We start from the raw sequence: 17484 nt of genomic DNA, 5'->3' as shown, positions 1-17484 counted from the left end.
AAAGCAGTGGGCAATATTAGAGATCGCCTCCTACCTATCTGGTTCGGAATGTATTAAATCATTTATAGTAAAACTGAAGGTAACAGAAATAAACCAATATCTTTTTACCCAGATCTGATCCTCTGTAATTTGGATACTCAATGTATAAACCTTTCTATGGCAGGAGATTCTGGCATTTAATAAATACGTGCTATTAATAATACAGGTATGGGATCCATACTCTGAATTATGGGAAGGCCATCTCCCATAGGCTCCACTCTAATCAAATAATTCATTTTTTTTAATGATCTCCTTTTTCTCTATAATAATAAAACAGTAGCTTGTACTTGATCCAAACTAAGATATAATTAATCCTTATCTCCTATTTGGTTTATTTAATGTTTACATTTTTTTAGACGACTTAAGGTAAGAAAAATCCCTTATCCAGAAAACCCCAGGTCCCAAGCATTTTAGATAATAGATCCCATACATTAAAGCACTGCGTATCTTGACAGCGCTATATAAATAAATGATGACGATACCTGTGCTAATAATCTTTTGTGAGCAGGGCCCTCTTATCCTGTTTTTATTCTGCAGCCCTTGTTTGTTAAATTATTGTTAAGAGCCCGTTTGTTATAAATGAATGTAATGTGCTGCGTAACTTGCGGTCGCTATATAAATAAATGATGGTGATCATAACAATAATAAACACTCACTATTTTCTATGATGCCATTAAACTTGTTTATTTTGAAAGTTGTCTTGGGAAGTCTTTGACTTCCTTTTTCCTTCTCAGATCACATTAATATGCCTGTCAGAATTCTCTCTTCACAAGCAGCTACTACAACACGCTCTCATTCTAACTAGGCAATTGCAACCAGTTAATAACCAGCCTGCCAGACTCCTATCTCTGCTCTTTAGGTCTATTTTATTCTGCACTCTTAAGCTGGCCATAGACGTTGAGATTTTTAAAAGATCAGATCCTGATCGTGAGACCACGATCTTCTCAGAACGATCGTACGATCGTAGGAATTTACCATCAACTCAAAAGACCAATTTACCAGGAAAACAAAGGGGAGCTGCCTACTTGGCCCTGCAAACATAGATAGATTGCACTGGGACTGACAAAGATTTTTTGACCTGGCCGATCAATTTCCCGACAGATGTCGCCCGAAAAATCGCAAGATGTACGATCGTTCAAATACCACTAACCGCACGATAATTTCGAAGGATTGGTCGGGCTTCCCTAAAATCGGTCGTTCGGCAAGAAGAATCAATAAGCAAAACTTCTCTCGTTTAAACCCATTCATCCCTTGACAACTCATTATATCTCTTAATTTATTCCTCTATATGTTGCTAGGCGTCTACTCTGTTTCTCATAGACTTATTACACCAACCACCACCACCACCTCTCTTGCTTTTCCTTATCTATGGAATTCCATCTACAAATTCTGTAAGGTGCATTTCCAGGACCTGTTTGAAACTAAATGTAAATCCTATCTCTTGGTTCATGAACATAAACTTTAACTGCATCAAGTGAAGGTCACCATAGGTGATGAAAAGAAAATGGTAGGAGCGGCGCATTACCATCACAAATTATAAATAGATATATCTTTTGTTATATTGGGATATTTGGTTTATTACCTCTGAACGCACCCAACAAAAGGCATTTGATAGCCCCTGGTTGTCAACCTGCTGTAAAATATAACCTTCAGCATTCTTCCTCAGGCACACACACTGGTAGTCTAGTTCAACAGGAGCTGGAGTTTCACAGGTTGGTCATAATTTTATATTTTTAGCACAAAGAACATCATAAGCTAAAACAATTGTGCAAGTTCACAAAAATAACATTAAACCTGATTAAAAAAATACAAACAAAATTAGGAAAGCTTTATACCCAATGGTTACAATATTAATTGTCAATATTTCAAATACTGAATTGGTAAGCGAAAAAAACAAAACACAAATGTGCATAAAGGGATAGCATGGATCACACAGTACATGTGATTAAGGGCAATGACATAGAAGGTGCAAAGCTTGCTACAGATCTAGTTACTATCATCACATCCAAAATGATAATAGATAGACGGGAGCCTTTAACAACCACGGGTAGTGTTTGAATAAAAAAAAAAAGTCATGGTTTAGTTAAAGAGCTCTAGGATGATACCTGTTTATGTTTTTAAAGATACTTGGCAATAAAGACTTTTTTTATTCAAACACTACCCGTGATTGTTAAAGGATCCCGTCTATCTATTATCATTTTGGATGTTGTGATTTTGTCTGGAGCGGAGTCCAGTCGTCGGGAAGCCACCACGAGGGTAGCTGCAAACCAACCCACATGTAAGTAATCCAAATTCTTTGACTAGTTACCATCATCAACCTATCAGCAGGTAGCATTTACTGGTTACTATGGGTAACTAGACCAGAGCAAACTGTGCTCCATTTATTACATTACCCTCTTAGAATGGCCAGTAAGGTTGTTACATAGTTCTGATCAGCGGAGATTGGTAGTATAGGAAGTAGGGCAAGAGAAAAATGGGCCCTGAGCAGTAATTCAAGGTCGGGGGCCCCAACTTACACAAGAAAATTCCCAGAACAGTATGGAATTGGCTTCTGGATGGCCAGCAAATAAGAAAAAAATTGCAGTATTTCAGTGATGTGCAATATATGGCCCACCAGCTGTTGTTAAACTACAACCGGCACTGTTCGAAGGAAAGTGCTGTGGTAAATGCTAGATGTTGTAGTTCAAAAAACTGGTGGGTCATAAAATGACACTCCTGATGTAAACACACAAACAAATATATTATTTTGGTTACAGGGCACCTCTATAGCAAAGGGCCTGTGCCCTCATTGCTCTGATGGGAAGTGCCATTGACTCTGGTTTGGCATGCCTTTTCAGTTGAGACACTCCGTGTTATACCGAGGGCTGAATGACGACTCCACTATAGCTTATTTTTCTGGAGTGTCAACAGGACACAAAAGGGACACCCCACCCCTAAACCCAGATGATTTAGGTGACAATTAAGTGGCATTTTAGTAGTCAGCAGGTGTTTCAAATACAGGAGACAGTGATAAGAGAATTTGGATTCTGGGACACTGCAGTCGGCAACCTCTCGGCCTATTTTTAATCATCACAGCCCAGGAGTTCCATTCGTAGTGTGATTCGCTCGTGCCAAGACTGCGGGAGCACACGCACAAAACGTGCGGAGAATGGCATGTCAAAGAGGTTCTTTTTGTGAGAGTAGTTGTCAGTGTTTCCGAGGAAGATCTGCAAAAGAATAAGGCACATTATGTCATGTCCTTACAGTCCTCTGCACACATCTGCTCCTATATAGAGGTTAAACAGCTGGTATGAAGTGCATGACTCATACTACTTGGAGCTTGAATTAGTATGTCAAAATACAATTATTTTTTTAGGTTTGTATTCCTGTAATACAATGGAATAAAAGGGGCAGCAATGCTTAGATGTTACTGGGAGCACATTAGAGGGACAGGAATACATAGACATTACTGGAAGCAAATAAAGTAACAGCAACACCAAAAATTGTAAGTGTTTTACAGGAATGACAATATAATGTACTGTTGTCCTATACTGGTAAAACTGGTGTGTTTGGTTCAGAAACGCTACTATATTTTATATAAACAAGTTGCTATGTAGCCATTGGGAAAGCCATTCAAGCACAGGATACACAGTAGATAACCGATAACTTCTACGGAATCCCATTGTATACTACAGAGCTTTGAATGGCTGCCCCATGGCAACACAGCAGCTTGTTTATATAAACTATTGTAGAGTTTTTGAACAAACACACTAGTTGTATCAAGGCAGCATATTATATAGTCATTATTTTATAACACTTTCATTTTTTGGTGTTAATATTCCTTTAAAGGTGATCTCTGCCCTTTTTGAGATATAAATAGTTTTTTAGTATGCTCCCTCAACCTAACACTTCTTCCAGCTGCAAACAACTGCGCAATGCTGTTTGCCAGTAGTGCATTGCCAATTTCTAACTCATGCTGGAATAAGTCAGTTAGTTCAGGTGAAATCTGTCACTGAAATGTGACTCATAGCATGACTGCGCTGGTTGCAGCTGGAAAGAAAATATTTGCTTTGGGACCTCACATATTTTTCATTAACAACTGTGAATAAATCAATTTTTAATTGTGAACTATCCACTACAGCTCTCGTTTTATCAGCTGGCTTTTGCTATATTGTTTCAGGAATCAGAACCAGCAGTGTAGAGACTATAAAGCTCTGCACAGATATTCCTTTATTATTTACAAATAACTGTAAAACCACTAAACATTTCTAATCAATTTATATAGGAAAGTCGCTTAGAATTACATTTTAATTATGAAAATAAAAAATATTTTTGGTGGAATATATAATGCTTTGAAAGTAACAGGTTATTACTTCTCACTTTAAACTGTTTACAAGGGCCACATCAAAAATGGCAGCATTTTTAAAATAAAGAGATATGGTTACATCCATAACTGTTTTTTGCTCAGCCAGATCTGCTCTGGACATCAGAAGCAAGTACATCAGAAAGTACATTGTTTCCAATGGGACAAGTCAGTATACATATGCGTGCAAAGTCATCTGCTACTTGATTGTGTTTATGGAGCATGGCAGCAAGTGAAACGCAAGACTGCATGTTTAAATGGATAGAAAAGATTTATGCGGTCAACTGCAAAAGTCATTTATTGCCCCCAGCAGCCTTTTTAGAGGGAATAGAGATTGTGATCCCAGGAACTGGCTTTCTGGCAGCAGTTAAAGCTATGAAATTCACAAAGTAGAAGACCATTTTAGGTGATGAAAACTATTTTTGGCCAATGGGCTACATGAGCAGAACATGTGTCCCAGGTTATCTCCCTATACATACACAAAAAGGGAGCCAACAGCAGGCCAGATTTTCTGGTCACTTAGATTTACGGAGTTCCAATGGTACTGCGGCACAGTCTGATGAAACTGCCCCATTAGGGGCCAAAACATGCAAAGAGACTGAAATAGGTGAAACTGCCCCACTTTATCATTGCTTGTTTGTTCAAAACAGTATTAGTCACAATAATACCTTATCTGCTTTTGTCCTGCTGTCTTTGTAAATCTTCCAGGTGTTGCCATCATCACCGTAAGCCACTTTGAAGGACTCCACATACTGAATATTCCCAAAGTCCTTTGCTCCCTGTGTAATAATTCCGGAGATCTTCTTAGGAATGCGGAGGTCGATCTACAAAGGAAACGCACAGACACATTAATAAGGACTATCGAAGTGTGTTTCTCTAGTTTTCCAGAATGTTATACATTAATCCAGATGGCAAAAGAATTTTAGCTATGTTTTGTAAAGGTTTCATATATTTAAACATGGTGATAATTACACAGATTGGGCCGGGTTGCTTGGACATCCTTGGTCGTACTTGCACAACCATTTATACATGTGTGGCCACTCTAGAGTGTCATTTTGGCCAAACTTGCATGGGATTATAAGTATTATAATAAAAGATTAATATTGTATAACAATAACAGTTTAAGGGTCAGGGCACAAGCTCAGATTCTAGTAGATTAGTCGCTTGGCGACAAATCTCCTCTTCTTCGGGGTGACTAATCTCCCTGAACTGCCTCCCGCTGGCTAGAATGTAAATCGCTGGTGGGATGGCACTCGGATCGCTTTGTTTTCTGAAGTCGCCCGAAGTTTCATCAGTCGCCGGGAGACTAATCTCCCCAAATCCGAGTGTGTGCCCTGACCCTAAAGCAGCTTTAAACATTAGGTATGAGTGTAAAGCAAATGTGCCTGCAAAAGATAATATCTGCAATCTGAAGACCTCCCAGGGGCAGGAATTAAAGAAAGCAATAGAGACAACCTGGCAAAAGTAGCCATGGCAGACAAGAGCACTTTAGGTTATAACTCCAAGGAAAGAATAGTGGAACGCTAAAATAATGCAAAGGAGTCAGTAGAAAAATGGGCACAGTCTGGAATGGAATAACTCAACTGCCACATTGAAAACATCTGTTTTTAAGCTGAAACAGCATTCTGGACATCACAGGCTTCCCTTACTGACAAAGTGTTTGTTTTGGGAGAAAGAAAAGAATTTAAATGCAAAATAAACCATATTTCTAAGTAGAACTGTATGTAGATATAGGGTACAACATTTTGAAACATACTGTTCTGAATATGTACTGTATCAAATCTGAATGGGGGGGGGGGGTTACAAAGCTGTACTTCCTCACCCCAACCAGTTAAACCTCATCCAATATAGACTCCAATAAAACACTGACCTAAAGACCTCTGTATTAGACATATATGTCAATTACTGAGGAAGAAATTAAAATAAATAACTTCTATTTTCTAATGTGAAGGCTCTGGAGCCAGTTACATTGACATAAGTGAAGTGGTTCCTCGGGATCGGTGGTTCCCAACCTTTATTTACCCATGAGTCACATTTAAATATTAAAAGAGTGCATGAAAAAAAGTTCCTGGGGGTGCCAAATATGGGCTCTGCTTGGCTATCCCCTATTTGGATTGGCAGTCTACAGGAGGCTCTGTTTGGCAGTACAACTGTTTTTTATGCAACCATGACTTTCCTAAAGCCAGGAACAAAAATAAGCACCTGCTTTGAGGCCACTGAGAGCAAAATCCAATGGGTTGATGAGCAACATGTTGTTCGCAAGCCACTGGTTGAGGAACACTGCTCTAGATAAATTTCCCCCTCAACTGGATGTCCTATAAATAGCCAGGGGAGCAGCTCTTGGGCTGACACCCACTGTTATTCAGCAGGGTTTAGGTATGGAAGCACTTTATATTTACATGTACTAGAAACTACATAATATTATGACTGTTTTCCCATAACTCATCAGTATGGCATCTTATTTAAAGTTGGAAAAAAGTCAATGTACAAGGATTAGTTAACGAAAGATAATTGATATTGATGAATTGCTCCGTTAAATAAGCGCTGATTGAGCGCTGCTGAGGTGGTCCAGACCAAATGTGGAATTTATTCAGTCCGTTTTCAATGCTATAGAGAAGCAGTCAGGAGAGGATACAAGCTGTCAGGAAGCTGCAGGACTGTATGAGCAAGTATCAGGGAATGTAGGCACGGTCCAACAAAAATACACCGACTGCCAAAGAGACCAAAAACCCTGACACCATGATAATATGACTGTGAGACACGGAGTAGTTATGCACCATCAACTGCCAAAGAGACAGCTAGCAACCACACGCCATCAGCTGAGAAATGAGAAGTCAGCAGCCATCGTGCAACAGTAGCAGCAACCTACAAATTAGCTCAACCAGTCAGTCCTCAACCAATCCACAGCCTTTGGCTAAGTTTTCTTTAAGTTATTTTGGTATTTAAGCTTGAGATATTTCCCTTTAATACATGCACAGACTCTTCCTGTTTTCTGCAGATTCCCATTATATAGGAGTGAAAGGAGGCGTTGCTTTCCTTCAGTATGTGAAATCTTTAGTTGTCCATCTTACGGAGGGTTCCATGGTTGCTTGCCATCATAAATTTAATTTGATCCACCCCCCCAAAAGTGGTTAATTCTGGTTAATTTTGTGCCAAAATGTCCATGTGGTCATTTTGACTAAGGTTGACAATATGGCTGCCCAAATTCGTATATATATATATAAAATATATATTATATATAAACAAGATTTAGAATTTTATACAAGATATATATAGAAGTAGAAACAGTAGATAACCCCCAAAATGTCTATTTTAAGCAATATTTACTAATAAAACTCAATTTTCTATATTTTGGTGTTCTAAAGTTGTATTGGCACTGTTCCTACTCCCCAATTCTTCTACATACAGCTGTCTTTTTTCCTTAAGAGTTTAATTAATTTCACTAAAATTCACCTCAGAGGAACGCGTCAGTTCTGTATTTACTTGTATGGTATTTTAAGGGGGATATTTTGAAGAAAACTATTTTTGTACATTTTTCTAAATATGCTCTTAAGTAATTTAAACCAGTGACCAGGTAGCTGTGAAAAGCCACATCAATAAGCCCCTTAAGATGGCCATAGACACAAATATAAAGTCATACTAAATGAAGGTTCGTATGATTTTTGGACCATGTATCGTTTGTCCCAACACTTTTCATACCATGGCGATCGGTCGTTTAGTCGATCAGACAGGAGAGAAGATTTCTGTCAGTTAACGATAAGATCTCTGCATGTATTGCCTGACGATATCAGTGGGTAACTAGACAGGGTCACTACTATTTGTCAGACATAACTTTCGTATGATTGCTGTCTGTGAATTAAAGGCCAGAACATCGTCTGATTTGTTCATCTGAATGGTTAGTTGTAGGTTGGGAGACTGCAACACACATAAGAAATAAGGATATACCTGCACGTCTATGGCCAGCTTAAGTCTAAGGGGGGAATGTAATATAAGTCGCTAACTGAAAAACTATTCACAATGCAAAAAGTTATGCCTTTGCGCGAAAAAATGTATAGTTTTTCCGAATGCGGAAACTGTTTAGCGACCACTTCCGACAGTGGAAGGCCGTTTGCGAATTTTATAGTTTGCGACAATGCGCAGTCAATGTAATAAAACTTCTTACTGAAAAAGTCGCTATGTTTGCTCCAAAAGATTACGACACCTTCAAGCACTTCTTAAGAGTGTGCAATTAAAATTCACAATGCAATAACCGTTTAAGGAACAATATTACATTGCGAGATGTGGCTTTTGTCTTATCGGCAGAAATTTTTTGCGCTTTGCAACTTTACATTCCCCCATTAACAGTCTAAACAGCACAGAGCATCACTTATCTACCTGTTCTCTATAAATATTCTCCTTACGCCTGTATTTGCTTCTATAGAGCACTGGCATTTGCTTGTCACGGGCAGATTTTACCACTTGAGTGGAAGCTGCCCATGTGCACAGTGACAGGCAGATGCCAGTTGAGAGAGTGGCACAAGTTACAGGAGGTACTGGAGAAAACACCATGTTCGACATTAGCTCTGAGTATGTGATAGAGACATGATCCTCAACCAAGAACTCCCAAATCCCACCATACTCATATCTTTTATCAATTCAGCTAAAGGTAATAAAATATTCACAGGATTTGAAGAAGCAGCAGGGCTTATCGGATCCACAGGACCAGTGAAAATATATCTTTTATTTATACAAAGTTATCCCTGTATATTTGCATCTCCATCCGCTCTACGCATTTCACCCCCACCAAGGGTGCTTAATCATGGGCTCTCAGAGAGAGCCCATGATCTCGGAATCAGAGAGCCCATGATTAAGCACCCTAGGTGGGTGGGAAACGTGTAGGGCGGATGGAGATGCAAATATACATTTTTAACTTTGAGTACATAAAAGATATTTTTTAACTAATTTTCACTGGTCCTGTGGATCCGTTTGAGTGCCGGTCAGCCCTGGTTCTTCTTCAAATCCTGTGCCTTATCACTCCCAAAAGCTGGGGGTCTGGTGCACCCGGACCACATTTACTATTTGGTCCCAAACTACTGCAATACAATATTCACCCTATTTCGGATGCCTGATCTCCTACTGCTGACATGCAGCAATGCAAGGGGGGGGGACGACTGTAAATAAAGCATAGGAGCAGTGATATTTGGGGTTGTTATTCATTAAGGTTCGAGTTGTGTTTTCCAAAAAAATTCGAGTTTTCGAGTTGATTTTTTTGGTCAAAACTCACATTTTCAGGTTAAAAAAAACAACTCACTTTTATTTATACCCGACCCTGAATATAGCTCGAATCCATATAGGAGTCAATTGTAGAGATCCCTTCAACGATTTGAAGATGTTAATCGGTGTTTTACGCAAGGTTTTTTTTTTTTCCTTCGATTGATTCAAGTTTTTTCACTGCAGAAAACTCAATTAATTCGGGTTTTGCTATTCAGACTCGCAGATTCAAGTTTTTTCGCTGCAGAAAACTCAATTAATTCAGGTTTTGCAATTCAAACTCGCAGAATTCGAGTTGTGTTTTTTCGCCGCGGAAAACTCAATTAATTCGGGTTTTGCAATTCAAACTCGCAGAATCCGAGTTGTGTTTTTTCGCCGCGGAAAACTCAATTAATTCGGGTTTTGCAATTCAAACTCGCAGAATTTCGAGTTGTGAGTTCATTTGAGTTAATTTGAGGGTACAAAAAACTCTAACACTCGACCTTTGATAAATAATATATAATATTTTTTTGTGTGACTCATTGCGGTCAAAACAGCCCTGCCAATAATCCACCTAGGCGTATGACAGATTGCAATAATTTCCCTGCACAAACTGACACAAATGGTCTGTCTCCCCTTGGGCTGGCAGTATACACTGATATCACTGATATCATTTGGCAGGATGCTTTGGAATGTTGACCATAGATATAGTACACCTAAAAACCCTAAAAAAAAACCAAAATAACCATGCGCCATCATGTATGTACGAAAGGAAAAACACAACAACTGTCATTTAACAGCAGCACAACATATAACTGTAGTTACAACATTTTTCAAAATGACATAAAATACACCCAAACATTTAAATCTACGGTATTCATCCACGATTAGTAATGGCAGCACTTGTTGCTCTCAAAAGTCTTCTTTAGTCTAATAAAACAGTGCCCTCTACTGGCCATGTTAGGAAATCAGCCCAAGCATCTGTTCATAAATATACATCCATCCATAGATAGCCAGCATAATATACCTTTATATCAGACAACAAAGAAATTGTTCACATCATCATGTACTAAGAACTCCAACATAAATCACATAAAAACCCCACCGTAATCCATAGCAGAGAAACAGTCCATGGCACAGCGATCTACGCTTTTTTTTTTGTGGTCGGAGCATCTCTTTCCAATAAACACAGGCAAAATGATGAAGACAAGTGATTTCTTCCTGTGGGATTATTGGACTGGAACGAAGGAACAGTCTGCATCTATTACTTGTGGAACATATTGCCATAGACAAGCTTTTCTTTCACTGATGTAGCAACAATTATAAAAGAGGGTGGAAAGAATGAACTTGCCTTTATAGCATCCTGATTGGAGGCTGAATTCATTAAAGCAGGGCTGTCCAACTGGCGGCCCGCGGGCCATTTTATTGCTCCCAATCTTTACCTGTGTCAGCAGCAGCCAAAAATAAATCTGATCACATCATATTGCCCCCAAGTATTTATGTATCTGTGCCAGAGCCCAGCAGCAACAGCAAACATATGGCCCCGGCTCAGATCTGTACCTGGCTGTGCCAGCAGGAAGCTTCACACTCACAGTACTAGAAAGAATGTCTTGAGTTCAGTGCAACTGTGCAAGGCTGAGAGCAGCAAGCGTGAGCCACACTAAGCAGACCGCCAGCTCTCTGCCTCTCTTTGTCACCCAAACGCATCAGTGACGTTATTGACGCATATATGTACATCACGCCGCACTGCCACACTGCACAGAAGGAGCTATTACTTGCTGGCAAGAGGGAGAAGGTTAAGGAGGGGGATTCCAACTGACTGAGTGACCATGATTACTGAAACAAATTATTAAATAAACGCTTGAAAAAAATTGAAGTTATGAAAAAGAAACCCCATTAAAAGTGCGCCCCTCAATGATGGTGTCCTAGACAGCCGCCTACTCCTCCTACCCCTAGTTCCGGCCCTGATCCCTGCAGTGAACACCTACCATCTGGTTTTTTGGTGAGCTATTAATATGGACATGGTCTTGCGGTAACATGGGTGTGATTTAAAGTGGGTGTGGTCTAAAAACAGGGAGTGGCTAACACTGGCTTCCATTATCGGCCCTCCACCATGTAGATTAGAAAAATGCAGGCCCTATGTACCATATAAATTGAACAGCACTGTCAATTAAAGGAACAGTAACACCAAAAAAATTAAAGTGTTTTAAAGTAACAAAAATATCATGTCCTGTTGCCCTGCACTAGTGAAACTGATCTGTTTGCTTCAGAAACACTACTATGCCTCATATCAACAAGCTGCTGTGTAGCAATGGTGGAAATTTAAAGAAGTCTATATGCCACAGGTTAAATAGTGGATAACCAATAACACCATTAGGTTCTACACTGCTTATCTGCTATCTGCTGTGTAACCTTAGCCTTTTCTCCTTTGAATGGCTGCCCCCATTGATACACAGCAGCTTATTTATATAAACAATAGTAGTGGTTCTAAAACAAACACAGCAGTTTTACCAATTCAGGGTGACACCGCATTTTATTTTTTATTACTTTAAAACACTTTTATTTTTTGATGTTACTGTTCCTTTATTAAAGGGGGGCATCAGCAGACAGTATACATAGAATGGAGACCAGATTTGGAAGATGCCGAAGAAGAGGGAAAATAAATAGCCCTATTCTCTTGATTATAGCAGAGCAGAGACAACACTTATCCCAACCCGTTCAACATCATACGCATGTTTTACTGACATGTCTGAAGCAGAGTCCCGATACACACTAATGGATCATGTCAGTGTTTATAAAAAATGGCACCCATGTGGAGATCATCATGAGAAATCCACTGCAGGTAAAGTTCCTCTAATATTTGTTGGGGGGGGGTTGAACAGCAAGCAAATAACAGTATAAAATAGTATTCTGAAGCAGGACTGCAGAGAAACAAGATATAATTTACTGTAGAGTTTAAAATAATACTAATATCTTTAAAGGCAACACTGGGGTACCACCACAAAAAAGACTAGACTTTGGAGTGTGAAGTAACAAGGCCCAAGTTTGCCCTGGTCTAGTAAATGATAGCAAACAAAACAGATGTTTGCAACATTATTCACGAAAGATTTGGCCGAATACCGAACCCTAATTTGCATATGAAAATTAGGGGTGGGAAGGGGAAAACATTTTTAACTTCCTTGTTTTGTGACAAAAAGTCACGCAATTAGGATTCGGATTTGGTTCGGCCGGGCAGAGGGATTCGGCCGAATCCTGGATTCGGTGCATCACTAATTATTAAAATGATGTAGATTGGTTACTGGACCAGGCAAACAGACATGATTCTTGTGTCTGTACCTCTTAAAAGATTATTAAGGCATAACACTTTGAGTCTAATGGATATTGGCAAATGGTTCACGGTACTTTAATCTGGGGAATCAGGAATGTCTATGCAAAACCAAAATACATTTATATTTATTGTTTAAAAATATAGATATTATTAAAGCAATTGTAACTGAATGAGTCATGAAAAAAAGGAATATTTTCCCTTTAAGTGCATACACACAAGTTAAATTATGAGCAGCTATTTCCCATGCTAATAAAGTGCAAAAGCTATGCAAATGAAAAATGTAAATCTGTTTTTTGCTCAGTGGTAAAGAAGTATAACAAAAAGCACAAGGTAAATGAGTAAATAAACAATAAATATCCCCTTACCTGCAACCATTGTTCTTGGTTATTCTCAAGTGCAGTCCAAGCATTGGTCTTGCCGATCTTGTCCAAACGGGCATAGTGTGGGTACCATGTAAAGGCATCTACGCCCCAGGTCTTGAAAACACTGGATGCTTTTATTTGCTTATCGGAAATCATGTGTGTTTTCATTCCGAGCGGGTCAGAGCAACCTACCGTGTTGAAATACACTGTAACACAGCAGTTCATAGAAAGGTGGGAGAAAGGACAGAGCTCAGCATCACAAGGCCACAGCAAGCATGACATATGTAAAGCAATATCGAACACAAACAGTTAAGGGGACTATCAAACAAGCAGACTTTATCTGTATTTAAGATACTCTTTGTGGCAAATTAACAAGCCCCACTAATTGTAACAAATATAAAAGTCGCAACACCTAGGTCTTTTTTTCGTTGCCAGTGATTCCTTTACGACTTAAATGGCGGAACATTTGGACCAAAAAAAGTTTCCCAGACAGTATAACTGGGCTGTATATCACCAGCAGTTCTCTATAGCATCCTAACCATGTTTTTTTTTATCACAGGCATATCTGTGCATTACAGCATATGCTGCTCCGAAGAAAATTTGCAATTTTATTGTGCGCCATTAGATGGAGACACTGGGCAAAGCAATATAGAACAATGCTTTGAAATAAGCTTAAATTCATGGAGTAAATTAGCAAAGCCATACCAGGTGCAAAGCATTAGACTAGCAATGATAAAATGAAAAGCATGATTGCTCTGGAAAAAAAAAAAAGAACTTATTACCACTTGCTTCACAGCCATAGAGCTCAAAGCGAAGAGTACAGGCAACGCGGCATGTCACGGGATATATACGGACGAACTGCGCAGTGATTGGTGGGCTGAACAGGTTTGCCTTCCTTCCATCATTGTCTATGTTTCCAGGAAACAGCTAGAACAAAACCAAAAAATACAGACTATTAAAGGGGATATAAAGACTCTAGATCATTAAAGCAATTTAATTCTATACAAATAAAATAATATTTTTGTAATACAATCTTATTAGTACTTTCATAAATTTTCTTAATGATTGACAGTGAAAAGATTGACAGTGCAACCAACCAATCAGCAGATGGTGGGAGGATACTGCTGCTCCCCATGAGTCTGCAGCCCACTGCGTTCTTGGCAGCCCCTTGCACGGATAACTCCATTCTTGACATTTTATACCTTCAGCAAAGATTTACTATCACATCCCTAGCTTGCTGCTAGGAATAGGGTTGGGGTCTAATGGAGGGGGGAGGCAGGCTTTGGGGTATGATTTAAAGGGCAATAAAATAAAAAAGACATCCAAATTAAATAACATTTTAAAAATTCCCTTGTGACTGTAGTTTGCTCTAATCACATTCTGTGCTATACCTCTTGGTCCCTTAGTCCCAGAGGTGCCTGCATAAGAAATATTTTTTTTTCCATTTATGTACAACATATTATTCAAACATCCACAAATTGGTACAGCAGCTGTCATGACAAACCCCATTGCCAGCTGTGAAAGAGTTAAACTGTATAAACTTTCTTTAGATTGCATTCCCGATTTCTGGTTTGCACGCTTCGATTGCAAAGCTATACTGATGAGCATTCAGCTTGTACTCATGTTTACTTCTCAAGCCTCAAGGTCTCAACATAGATTTTGCCCACTACCAAATATCTGTGATAAGAAAACTAAAAGGGAATTCTTCTCTCTAACTACTAAGTGCCTGCTTCCTCATGGGTTGTTGAACAACTACAATTGGGCCATTGTATGCATTATCACTATTTAAATAAAGAATAGATACTTTGTTACAAACACATTAGAATATTTCCTGTGGTCGCAGGAGCCAAATAAAACTATTTTTAGGACAGAAATGAACAATAACACAAAGGGTAGCTATGGGAAAGGATATAGATGGTTGTGGATAGCTGGCCTGTCAGACAATGGCATTTTATGCAGTGCTGCACATTGTGTTTCGGTGCTTCAGCTGACCCTTATTTCTTTGTTATAATATATTATGACAAAACACAAGAACTGGAGAGGTTAGAGTGAGGTAGAAGGATCACCGGCACACAGGAGTTTAGTTAAGCAGGGCAAGCCCTTGCAATTTTATTAAATGCAGTGCACTGCATTTAATAAATTTGCAAGGGCTTGCCCTGCTTAACTAAACTCCTGTGTGCCGGTGATCCTTCTACGTACCTTGGCTGGTTGCCGATTCCCCCACCACTGAGCACCAGGAAACTCTGCTGGGGTTTGTGAGGTGTGCGGTTTCTCCAAATTGGCTTGAGGTTAGAGTGAGGGCCTGAAAAGTCCACAGCTGTATTTAAAATTTAGGGAAAGTGCCTTCTTTAACAGTATTCACATTCCTCATGCTGCACACATTGAGCTGTTTTAAAACCAATTATAAAATATTTTAACATTATGGGTGGAGACCAATGATGTGCGGGTCAGGAAAAACTCAACCAGCACCCGACCCTAACCTGAAAAATGTAGGACACGTACCCAACCCGTAACAGGGTCATATTGCTCTCTAAGCTACTTCTGTACACAACTCTGATTCTAAGACAGGGAATTTTCAAAAGCAGAGAAGGAATGTACTTCCCCAGGCTGACCCCCACCCAAACCTAAAGCTCTCTATACACGAGTAGATATAGGCTACAGACAGATTAAGTCGGCAGTTTATTGGTCATTGTATGGGGCCCTTCAACAGGCTTCCCCGATCGATATCTGGCCAAAAGTTGTCGATCGGTTTGTTGAAGAGGTCCTGAATCCTACCTCCCGTATGCTGAGCTGACCGCTGGGCTCTAGGGCCCATGATCGCATCAGCCCCATATTGCCCACCTCAAGGTGGTCATATCGGAGACAGATCCGCTCGTTTGGCAAGGTCACTACACGAGCGGATCTCTACATATACGGCTACCTCAACCTGCAGTAGTTGGCCAAATTTCAACTTGCACTCACCCAGCTGGTCGTCAACCACGGGACACATCGAGTTTCGGGTGAATCCACACATCACTAGAGGAGACATGAAAATTACACCTTTTTGCCCTCTATATGTGCTATTTTTTGTGGATGGAGAGTTGCCCTCATAGATGTAAATAAGTCATTTGCATTTCAGCACATAAATTATTTAAGGACAAGGAAAGCAAATTCATTGGGTACCATTATATTAGGCTCTCCTCAGTGAATTAAATTGCTAAGTTTATTCCTCAAGCTGTTGCTCCTGCGCCACCCAGTTATTTTTGGATGAACTTACATGCACAGTAGAGTGACATTTTTAAGATCATACTACACTGTGAATACACAAGTCTTAATCTGGCAATGGATACGAGAGAGAAAAAAAAAAGATGGCAACACCATGCTTCTTTTTCCCCCAGAAAAGTTTTAACTAAGAGAAGAACATAATAGGAAAAAAGTAGCGATTGCTAGGGGGGTCCTAACATTGGCACCTGCCAGTGATTTTGGCCTTTAGAGTTAAACGCAACAGAGCTATGTGTGTAGCATGTGTCGGTCAGCAATTATTGCAGTGTTGGCTGTGTAAGGTGGTTTTATCCCTGATTCTACTCTCCTGTGTACCTTGTCCAACAGAGCTTTATCCATGCACTGGATTACCCGGTATCTAGGAGGCAACGGAACAGAACAAACAGGCGAATACACAGAGGTGCTTTGTTTGTTATGTAAATCACACTTCTTAACTTCTTTACAAATTAATCCAGTGAATCTGTTTCCCAGCAATACTAGCTTAATGCAGGGATTTGTAGGTCTGGACATTAATCAAAACAAAATAACTAGACACAAATCAAGTTCACAAGTACCAGTCCCTTAAAATCATAAACATACAAGATACAATGTTATACAGTGTTAAGGAATACATCTACCCCAGAGATCCGAACCTTTTGAACCCGTGAGCAACATTCATAAGTAAAAGGGGTTGGGGAGCAACATGAAAAATGTTCTTGGGCTGCCAAATAAATGCTGTGATTGGCCATTTTGTAGGCCCTACGTGTACATCAACCTACATTGAGGCTCTGTTTGGCAGTACACCTGGTTTTATACAACCAAAACTTGCCTCCAAGCCTGGAATTCAAAAATAAGCTCCTGCTTTGAGGCCACTGGGAGCAACATCCAAGGGGTTGGAGAGCAACATGTTGCTCACAAGCTACTGGTTGGGGATCACTGATCTA

At 39.6% G+C, this 17484-nt stretch overlaps 1 protein-coding gene across 2 annotated transcripts in view; it reads right to left on the bottom strand.

Moving 5' to 3' along the window:
* Positions 1-1595: 1595 nt before the first annotated feature.
* Positions 1596-17484, bottom strand: part of mfge8.L (milk fat globule-EGF factor 8 protein L homeolog) — a 44720-nt gene continuing 28831 nt past the window's right edge. Inside the window, 4 exon segments of one of the 2 annotated variants that reach the window (NM_001096520.1) lie at positions 1596-3245; positions 5050-5205; positions 13304-13488; positions 14083-14227. In NM_001096520.1, the coding sequence (NP_001089989.1) occupies positions 3102-3245; positions 5050-5205; positions 13304-13488; positions 14083-14227 (630 nt within the window). In that variant the 3' untranslated portion in view covers positions 1596-3101. 2 annotated transcript variants of the gene reach the window in all.

This window comes from Xenopus laevis, chromosome 3L (genome assembly GCF_017654675.1).
Source record: "Xenopus laevis strain J_2021 chromosome 3L, Xenopus_laevis_v10.1, whole genome shotgun sequence".
NCBI classification, from domain to species: Eukaryota; Metazoa; Chordata; class Amphibia; order Anura; family Pipidae; genus Xenopus; species Xenopus laevis.
Note: the sequence above shows the minus strand (reverse complement) of the source record. Positions and strands in the feature narration are given on the sequence as shown.